Here is a 10,630-nt window from a genome sequence, read left to right as displayed (position 1 = left end):
CATGAACAAGGCAGGGTTCAGACCTGTCTACTCCCCACAAATCTTTCTGGTCAACTGTTAGACATTCCCTGTGGATGCACCTGCCTAGAACTTTCCCCCATCCTGTTCCCTGCTGCCTCTCTCTCAGCAGATGAGATCAGAGGCCTCTAGGAGCCTGGCTCTTCCACCAGCTCTTGTTGGCCAGTCCCTTCCTACCAGCTGTCCTGGACACCCACCCCCAACATCCTGGCTTCCTCCTTTGCAATCACCAAGAAATACAAATGGGAGGATCCCCTGAAGCCACTTGCCCTGCATGCTGGAGCAGGTACCCCTGGACCAGGTGGCCTCTTCCACCGAGGGAACTGGCTCGTGGATGTGACAGTCACTCGAAGTCAACATAAATGAAGCCTTGATTCTTGTTAATCATACAGGATCCAAGATACCACAGAGAAGGCGACACGGTGCTCAGCCCTCCTCTCCTTGAACACGTAGTGAGGGCACAGGTAAAGGAAAGCCTGGCTGTCACAGAGGATGAGAGCCGGCAGGTGGGGCTGGGGTTGGAGTCAGGAGAAAGGGCAGGTAGACCAGCTGCTGGTGCTGGCCTGGGAGATGGAGGGGCTGCAGGGCCCCTGAGGATTCCAGAAGACCTGCCTCTGGCTCTAAGCAAAAAACTGCTCTTGAGAAAAGCCAGCAGCTTCACTCTCCATGCAGTGAGAGGCAGCTTTGCAATTCTTCCCAAACTGTCCTTTCCTAAGACCAGACCAGCGCCGCCCCACATGGCCCTGCCCTGCGGGGCCAAATTTCCAGTCTGGCTTGTGAAGCCACTGCCCAGAACCAGAACCTGCCAAGACCCACTGTGACCAGGTTGATGTGGCACCAACTCAGGGTGCACTGGTGGTGGGCTCTTTCATCTCTCCGCCAGCTGGACCACCACAGCTCTTGCAGTGACCCTGGCAGATACCCTGAAGGTCCCAATGCCATTGTCAGCACTGGCCACGTCCTCTGGAAAGAGATAGGGCTCTCTCTAACCCTGAGAGGGTGGCACAGGCTCATCTCTCATTGACTCTTGGGCCACACCCGAACAATGCTCATTCTCTGGCCCAGCCAGCTACCTACTGTGGTCCTGGCTGGAACCATGGTGGCATTCTTGTCCTGCATGCACCCCAGAGGCCAACAGGGGCTCCTCTAAGCCTCCTTTCCTGCTGCTGCAGAAGACAGGTACTGACCACTAGAGGCCGGGGGAAGGCCAGCTTGGATCGGGGGACAAGCCGCAGGACACAGTGGGGGCCGTCTGGCCTGGCCTCCAGCTCTCCCATATGGACACATCTTGCGCTCCTGGCGAAGGGACCGGGGATGGGAGCCATTTCCATCAGTTCTGCCTTCTAGAAAATATGTCAGCATCTCCCCCTTGCCCTTGACGCTGACTTTGCCTCGGCACACAAAGTGGTAGGAACACCTCCTCAGCAGCCGGTGGACCTCCTCAGTTACCTGTTGCAGAGAGAAGCTGGTGTCATTCTGGGTCCTGCGTGATGAGGGCATGAGCTGGGGGTGGGGGCTCACATCCTCTCTCACTGCTCATCTTGGCAGTGTCTGGACAAGGCTCTCCCAGCTCGCCCATACCTGCAGCAGCAACTCAGTCATTCTAGAGAGGCCACCACCCTGCCAAGTCTGCCCAGGGGGGACATCAAAGGGCCCAGTGACTCATGTCATCTGTTCTTGGATAAGTGCTAGAAGCAGGTTGAGCTGCTTGGCTAGGGGAGGCAGCTGGGTACACCTGCTCTGGCGGGGACCCAGCAGGGCCTGTGGGAGCCAGGGCAGTTGTTTTGTGGACTTGCCCAAGGCTATATGGAACCAGCTTGTGTCAGGAACAGAGAGGCACAGGCTGATTCTCCTGGCCCAGAGCTCTGAGTCCCCCCACCAAATGGAATCTGAAGCTTTCTAATTCTACCACTGGGAGTGATGCCCTTACTTTCTGGAGTTGAGGAGCCCAGGGTGGGATCAGGGGCACAGAGATGGCAGAGATAAATCATCACGGGGGAACTGGGGTATCTGTTCATTCTCTTTCTCTCAGGCCTCCAACCAGTGTTTTCAAAGAGAAGAAGGAATGAGGACAACACTGGATCTCTGTTGTGTCTTGTAGCTGTCTTCTCTCCCTCCTGTCCCCCTGGCTGCACCATCCCTCTATTATCTTTAATTCAAACAATGAAACCCATCTCAAGCTATCCTCTCACATCCTGGCAGAGCTGGGAAGGCCCCCCCCCCTTTCCCATTCCCACATCATGTTGGACAGCAGGAGGCCTGAATAGGAAAGGCAGGAATATAATAACAATGATTAAGATGGCATTCCTCCACCCTGAGAAAATCAGAGGCCACTGCCTTAATCTAAGCCTTCCAATGGCTCTGAGAAGGCACTGAGCCACAGGTTTTGTTCCATTTGAATGGCTCAGAAGTCTCCTGGGTGCAGTGAAAATATACCATATATAGCCCTTGTGACACAAGACAGCACCCCTTACCTCCTCTGCCTGCCACTGTCCTGGGATGTGGGGAACTCAGTATCAGGCCACTAGACTCCCTATCATCCTCATTGCTGTTTTTGTTGTTTTGTTTTTGTTTTTGGTTGGTTATGGGGCTTGAATTCTAGGCCTGGGCACTGTCCCTGAGCTCTTCAGCCCAAGGCTACAGTCTACCATTTGAGCCACAGTGCCACTGCCAGCCTTTTCTGTTTATGTGGTGCTGAGGAATCGAACCCAATGAGGGGTAAGCACTGAGCCAGCTTCCCAGCCCCCGTCCCCATTTCTGTACCTGCTCACTTCTGAGCCATCCTAAAGCTTCAGGTAAAGCCAAACAGTAAAAATCAAATGGCCAGGCCTGGGCTGAGCCCTCCAGATGCAGATTCTGCCTCGTTTCTTCCTGGATGTACAACTACCCCCACCCCCATGTCTCTCCTTACCTGCAGAGCTGGCATATATATGTCTTGGGAATTTCTAGGTGAACTCACCTGGATTCTGCCCTGGACTCCAGTGCTGTCCATCCGACTGGCCACATTCACTGTGTTTCCCCAAATATCATACTGGGGTCTGCGGGCGCCAATCACTCCAGCCACCACTGGGCCAACATTGATGCCTGGAAAAATAGCCACAGCATGACCTGTGATCAGCTGGAACAGGGTGACCAGTGTGTCTGGCACTGCTCTGGGTATAGGAAAGCCTGCTCCTTCAGGGGCTTTGTTTTCTGGGTCATGTGGAGCCAGGCAGGAAGCAGGAACCCCCCCACCCTCACAGAAGGCCAGTGGCAGGTACCTCCTGCCCAGGGCATTCTGGGTAGCTGGTGAGTAGCCCCTCACAGTGTGGCCACGGTACTCTGCAGCAGCACTGGCCATCAGATATCGTGTCTCACCTGGAGAAGGCACCCCACCCAGGGCCGGCTCCAGAGCCACCTGGAAGTCTGACTGTGCTGCTTGCAACAAAGGATGCAGCATGGCACCTTTGTCTGGTGTGAGCCTTTGCAGTGAGCAGAGTTCAGAGGCCCACTCCGAGGGGTGAGAAGGAGATTCTTCTCTTTCCACACCTGGTCCCTGGGTGCCCACACAGCTGGACAGTGTCACCAGGCCCAGGTGTAGCCTCGTCTGGAATCACCTCTCACACACGCTTTGGCAAATTGCTTGTCCTCTCAGAACCTGGGTTTCATTCGTTCCACATGGAACACAAAGTGTTCTGTCCATTCTGGCCTGGCCTGGCCTCCTGTGGGACATCTGGTTCTCTTACCATAGCTGGCTGGCGCTGCTGCCTATAACTGGGGCCATTCAAGCAGAGCCCATCTCCTCCTCCCACCCCTCATGCAGACATAGCCCTGGGTGGTTTTATGGGCATTGGATGATTGAGTTGTAAAACAACTAATTTACCTGTATTCTGGGCAGGCAGGAAGGGAATGAGGGAGGGAAGGCGGGATGGAAAGGAAGGAACAGGGGGAGAAAATATGTATTTTAAATTGATTCTGGGCTAGTAGGAATTCTTCTGATAACCTGTTTACATCTCAGAAAAAAAAGATGAATGTAAGATTTAAAGTCCCCCAGCAAAAATGAGGGAAGGGATGATGTCCGGGAAGCACGGCACATAACCTGACTTACGGAATTAGAACTCCTTTCTACAACTCCTTAATAGTAACAAAAAAATTAAATTAAAAAAAAAATAAGGGAAATACAAGAGGCAAGTCCCAGGAAGGGAGAAAGCTCCCCAGCAAACCATAGTTTTTATAAAATCCAGCAAGGGGCCTGAACATTGCTTCCCAAACAGGAAGGGAGCTGCCAGCACCCTGCAGTGGGCTCGCACCAAGACCTCCTTCTGAAGGGACCCACACATCTGCTCCATCAGAGCCTGGCTGAGGAGCCCAGAGCACCTCGTTAACGATGGAGATTTCTCAGAGTGAATCTCTAGACCTATGTTCTCTTGGGAACTGTGGCCACTTCCACAAGCTGCTGTCAGGAGCTATGGCGTCCCATGGCCCCACATGCTCCAGGGTAGCACCTTTCCCTCCTGTAAGACCACACTGAGCCTGAATCCTGGGCCAGGCATACACTGAGGGACAAGGGTGCTCTCGGTCATTGGTAAGAACAAGATGAGGGCTATTTACCAACTCGGAGGACAAAGTCGTTGTAAGACTGGTAGTTGATTTCATCTAGGACATCAAACATATCGATGGCGAAGTCAGCCAGTGTGCTGAGGTGGGAGGAGACAGACTTCTTTGCCTACAGTGAGCAGACGGAAACAGGAAGTTTGGAGAACTCCAGGGAAGAAGGGGTCAGGGAGCTGCTGCACTTGAACTAGGAGTGAGATTTGATTCCTGGAATGTGCATGTGCTCCCTGTACCTGGCTGTCAGTATCTTTATCCCAACATTCTCAGGCTAGTTGGAGCCCAAACCCCAAGTCCCAAGAAGCAGAGCTAGAAACCACTCCAAGCCACTCCAAGGCCAAGGATGACCTCAAACCACAATCCTTTCTATCTTAGCCTCCTCAATAGCTAGAATTTCAGGTGTGAGCCACCTGTAATCTACAAATATAATCATTTTATCTACAAAGTGTAAGTTCCACCCTGGGAATGCAGGGCAGACTCCTTGGCTAAGTCTGTGCCCAGTACCTGTGTCACCAGGTAACTGGCATACCTGGAGGCAGTCACCTCCCCCTCCTCCAAGGTCACCTCCTGGGCAGTTCCCTCCCCGCCCTGTGCCTCCCATTAGACTGTGGGAGGGTCCCAGGCTTTAAGGTTACACCCACATCTAGTGTGGCCACACCTTCCCCCTACACCAGGCCACACCTTTTCCCTACCCCTCCCCTAATTAAGGCCGGAAGCGGGAGGGGGAGGGTAAGACAGCCATCCCGGCCCCTTTTGGCCAAGTGCTCTCCACCATGCACAGCTGGGCAGCAGTTTGGTAATAAAATAAACTAAAACGTCTCTTCCTGCCTGAATGTCACATGGTGTTCCCATTTATTGGCTACCTACTTTAATTTACCTTACACAAAGATAGTTTTATTTCTTGAGAGTAAGAATTCAGTTTAATTAAAGTGCCACGGTGGAACTCCTTTGAACAGTTAACATACATTTAAAACAGTGAATGACAGGAATGTAAAACAGGTCCTGTCCAGGGATGGGTACTAGTGGGAGAGGGGAGGGCGAATGGAGAGGGTAAGAGGTGAATGTGGTATGTTTTATGTACTCATGGAAAAATGGAACAATGAAGCTTGTTGGGGTTGCCTCAGGAAGGGGTGAGGAGGATGAGGGACAGGTATGGGGATGGGGAGCCTGATCAAGATCTCTGGTATGCACACATGGATATGTTACAAGGAAGCCCTCTTTTTTCTTTTTTGTCAGTTGTGGAGCCTGAACTCTGGGCCTGGGTGCTGTCCCTCAGCTCTTCAGCTCAAGGCTAGTGCTCTATCACTTGAGCCACAGCACCACTTCTACCTTTTTTTCCCTGCTTATGTGGTGCTGAGGAATCAAATCCAGTGCCTCATGCATGCAAGGCAAGCACTCTACCACTGAGCCACCTTCCCATCCCAAGAGGAAGTCCTCTTGTACAATTAATTGATTCTGATAAAAATGTGGGATAAAGAAGAATGACCTACATCTTCAAAACGAAAACAAAATCTGTTTGCCTTGTGTAGCCTTTTCCTGTCTTACAGCATTAACTAGGACTTCCCTATGTTGTAGGAAGTAAAGAGTAGTGAGAGAGGATATCTTTCCTGGATCCACACCTCATTCAAGTGGTTGACTCCCCCACAAGGTACAAGTGTGGGAGTTTCTTTCTTTTGGAAAGTTTACTGAATTTTTAATCAGAAGTGTCATATATAATTAAATGAGTTTTTATATCAATTAATAGGATCATATGATATTTTAAAATTTTTTATCCCTCTGAAAAGGCAAATTTCCTAAATTCCCTTCGGAACATTGAACCAACCTTGCATATCTAGGATAAATCCAACATGGTTTTCAGGTGTAATTCTTTTTATTTATTATTATATTTAATTTGCTAATGTTTGATGAGGACTAATAAGCTGATGTGAAATACTGGTCTGCAGTTTTCCTTTCTTTGAACAGTTTCGGTGTCCTGGTGATGCTGATCTCTTAGAATGAGTTTGAAATTTCTGTTTCTATCTTCTAGATAAACCTGGATATAATTACTATCTTACTTTCCTTAAAATTTTTGGTAGAATTCACCAATAAATGTATTTGAGCCTACTGCTTTTTTACTTGGAAGATTAGTAATTACTGAATCAATTTTTATGGCTCTGTATCTCTTAGGATACTTGTTTTTCTTATTCATAATTCTGTTATGGGGGAGGAGAGTTCTCAGTGGTACATGGTTAAGGGAGAGAGGGCAGGGAGTGAGGAAAAGGGAAGGGATTTCTAGGGAGGGCCAGGATGAAAAGCTCCTGTGACTGCCCTGTGTGGACTTTCCTTAGAGATGCTGTCTGGAGAGTCAGCTAGCTGGAATATAGCCGGGGACATGCTCCCTTAATCTAATGAGGAAAACCTCAGCCCAAGAACAGAGATGAGCCCAGGGTCCAAGACCTGTCTAAGGGCAGGACAGGGACCAGGTCTGCGCAGGAAAAGAAAAAAAGCACTGGACACTCACCCTGGTCCCCGCTGTGGGCGCTAACCCCACCGCAGCCATATAAGTGCTCCCGATGGTCTTTATCTTCTCTAGGTCCTTGTAAAAGTCTTTGTCCATGAGCTAGGTGGAAGACATAGAGCTGTTAAACATTACCAAACACTCAAGAATGACATCCCTGCAGCCATCGGCCTCCCAGAGCAATAGTGGAGGTAACATGCATTGTAGACGTCAGCCATCCTCTTTGTTCTGGGTACTAGACAGATAAGTGCTGGGAATACATGTGAAAGAAGCAGCAAAGAGGGATGCTACAGGACACATCCCTGCCTATGAGCCAAGTTCAGTGACAGGGGAGAACCCAGTACCCATCAGGGAAGGGCCGGAAGGTGCCCATTGGCTCGTCTGAGGAGAAATATACCTAAGCTTCCACCACTGCATATATCACAACCCCACCCAGTTCCCAGTGGCCCAGTTCCCATCCTGGAGTCATGACCCTCTTCATAAACTGCCTTGGAGGATCTAGATCCTAAAGGAGACAGGATGCTCCCAGGATCAGAGCTTCTGACGTTCTGGACATGCTTGGGATTGGGTTAGGTGAAGGACAGCTCATCCACCCTAAGCAGACAGTGCAGCCTCACCTCGTCGAAGTCTGCAATGATCTCATTGAGGAGCCGCAGACACTCCACCCCCATGTTGTTGCCATCCAGCTCGATGTAGAAGTCATTGAAGTTGGGGATTGAGGCAAACATGACGCCCACCTGCGAGTAGGACTGATAGTAGAGGTCCTGCAAGAGCAGAGGGGTTCACCCTGTCAGGCCAGGGACGGTCCACTAACAGTGCTCAGACCAGGAATGGGCCAGTTCATGGAGACGCAGCCAGTTTTGCAGATGTGGGGATGGGCTCTGAGGGCTCCAGGCCACACCACTCACAGGTGTGTGCCAACATCCTGCAGTCTGCTTCCTCAGGAGACAGCAGGGAAAGGGGATCTTAGGAAATCCATGTGCTCTGCCTGGCTTCAAAGTGAAGCAAGATGAACAAATCAGCATGTTTGCCCCTTTAGACTAAAGCTTTCGTTAGAACTTTTTTTTCATTAGGCTTTCGTGTCTGTTCTCAGAACCTTAAAGTCAGCTCAGCTCTTTTTACTTGTAAGTTTGGCCTGGAAGCCTTGAACCATACAGGTGACTCCCGTGTGTCACTCTTCAGCAGGTGCTCAGGGATGAGCACCTAGCAAGAAGGCAAAGGAACCTTCCAGAGAGCCACACCCAGCTCAGGTATTCATCGAGTAAAATGAGCTATAGAGAAAATGCTTTGGCCTTGACAAACAGTGCTGCCTCTCCATATCCAATTTACTGACATCCATTTTCCTTTCTCTTGTGTGAAATACAGTAGATTCTTCTCCATGATCAAAGGGGAGAAGAAAGCTAAAGCTAAGCATACATGTCAGCCTAGAGCCCCGGCAGCTTCCTGAGGGCTCTGCACCTGACCTTGCACTCAGGACTGGCAGGGAGGGGAAGAAGCAAGAGCTGAGCACATGAAGTCATGGTCCAGCTGTGGAAGGGGTCTCAGCTGCAGGAGAAGCAGGGGACACCTCTGTGCCAGGCCTCCAGCTGCAGACTGGGAACTCCTGCTGTGGGAAGAGCTCAGCAGACCCCAGGAGAGGCAGTGCCCATGCAGCCAGGGGCTCACCATGTTCCGGGGATTGGACATGAGGAAATGCTGTGCCACGTGGCCTGGCAGCAGGTTGAAGAGGATCCTCTTGTTGTCCAGCTTCACCCTTTCCATGTCGTCTCGCTCCTCTTCTGCCTAGGAGTCATGGGGTCATGAGTTCTAGCCAACCATGCCATCTAGACATCCATCCTGCCTACCATAGCTGCTCTCTGATCATTCCACACTGGACTCCAGGTTCACCAATGGTCCACACCCACTGTCTCCCCACTTCCCCTCCAGATATAGGAATCAGGGTCATATTACAGGCCTGCTGGAATGACCTGATTTTCTAGAGTCTTCCTTGCCCCTAGCCAACTGCTGAGACTCAGATGCTATGGTGGTACTTTCTTTCACTCCCCTCCCCTCCCCTGGTCTGTCTGTCTGTGCTGGTAAGGGGGCTTGAACTCAGAGCCTCATATTCTTACTTGACTTTTCTCCTCAAGGCTAGCACTCTACCACTTGAGTCACACCGCCACTCCTGGCTTTCTGCTGGTTAATTGAAACTTAAGTATCTCACAGATGTTTCTGCCCATACTGGCTTTGAACTGAGTAGCTAGGATTATGGGTGTGGGCCACCAGCTCATGTGAGCCCATTAGTGGTTCTTTCTGAGGCAGGGGCCCATCCCTAGGCTGTATAACCATAGGCAGCCCCCTGGCCTCCGAGAATTCATAAGAACCAGTGGTAGGCATCTTTCCAGGGCAGATATGGGCTCTCTATGGCCCCCATAAGCACTCCCATTACTGTGGCACTAAGACAAGAAAGTTGTGGGAGTAGCCATCTACAGCCCAACCTAGTCCGCTTTTCCCCAGCCAGGGCCCTGTGAAGGTGGATGTAAGTGACAGTGATGGACTACCAAGAGGGCTGAAGAAGGGCTCTGGAGCAGGGCTTGTGGCCAGTGGGACAGCGCAATCCTCAGAAATGGAAGGCACTGCCCTAATAGCATCCCATCAAGCTTATAACTTGACCAGTAAAAGGAGAAGGCCTGGGAAATATTCTATGTGTACATCCTATTTCTGAGCACCAAATTCCTAGGTGTAGCAGAAAGCTGAAAGCCCAGGGCCTAGCCAACAAACACTGCAGCACAAAGGCTAGCATGCCATGGCCCCTGACCCACATGGGGGCTGGTGATGTGAAGGATACACATCTCTGCCCACAATAGCCTGCTGTAAAATGGGAAGAAAAACATCCACTCAAGAAGGCTCCACTCAACAAGGGCTTTGGAGAAGGCCTGGGCCACCTCAGTGGAAAAGCACAGCCTCTTTTTGGTGGAACTGTGAGAGTAAGAGTCCATTTAGCCAATTACATGCTGCTAGAGTTCATGGAGTGATTCAGTTAAATTAAGAAATAGACATATCCAAGGAGAGGGGCAAGGAGGTGAGCTGAGCATGAGGATATGGTAAGCACAAAGATGGAGGGCCAGACTGGGCAGGGTAGCCCCCAGAGGATGGTATCTGAGAAAACCAGGCCAGTAAGTTAGCATGTGCCACACAGAGAGCACAATGTTGTTTTTCCTGATCTTTAGACAGGTAGACCACAGCACATAGGAGTACAAGAAAGGCACCTCTGGGCCATACCCTCAAGGTCAGACCTAAGTAGGCACTGGTTACTGCCACCCAGACCTGCTGGAACCCACTCTGCAGGGGCTCAGAGCCCACGTCAGAGAAGACAACAAAGGCCTGCATCTGCACTGATCACCACTGTTTGGCCTTGTGACGGCAATGAACCACCCAGGAAACAAACCCATCAGTCTGCTGTGGGTCTCTCTTACAGACTGGCAGCCTCTGATATTAGCCTCTATCTTCTCATTTCCCACATCTGTCAACGGAACAGTCTACACA

General features: G+C 50.8%; 1 protein-coding gene across 1 annotated transcript in view; it reads right to left on the bottom strand.

Moving 5' to 3' along the window:
• Window positions 1-1,164: 1,164 nt before the first annotated feature.
• Window positions 1,165-10,630, bottom strand: part of Adcy1 (adenylate cyclase 1) — a 94,053-nt gene continuing 84,587 nt past the window's right edge. The window contains exons 15-20 of the mRNA XM_042702395.1: window positions 8,771-8,887; window positions 7,723-7,869; window positions 7,109-7,207; window positions 4,609-4,723; window positions 2,978-3,102; window positions 1,165-1,467 (exon numbers count right to left, since the gene is read on the bottom strand). Coding sequence (XP_042558329.1) covers window positions 1,165-1,467; window positions 2,978-3,102; window positions 4,609-4,723; window positions 7,109-7,207; window positions 7,723-7,869; window positions 8,771-8,887 — 906 coding nt within the window. The remainder of the gene's footprint in view (window positions 1,468-2,977; window positions 3,103-4,608; window positions 4,724-7,108; window positions 7,208-7,722; window positions 7,870-8,770; window positions 8,888-10,630) is intronic.

Source organism: Dipodomys spectabilis, unplaced genomic scaffold (assembly GCF_019054845.1).
Source record: "Dipodomys spectabilis isolate Male_0828 unplaced genomic scaffold, ASM1905484v1 ptg000322l, whole genome shotgun sequence".
Classification (NCBI taxonomy): Eukaryota; Metazoa; Chordata; class Mammalia; order Rodentia; family Heteromyidae; genus Dipodomys; species Dipodomys spectabilis.
Note: the sequence above shows the minus strand (reverse complement) of the source record. Positions and strands in the feature narration are given on the sequence as shown.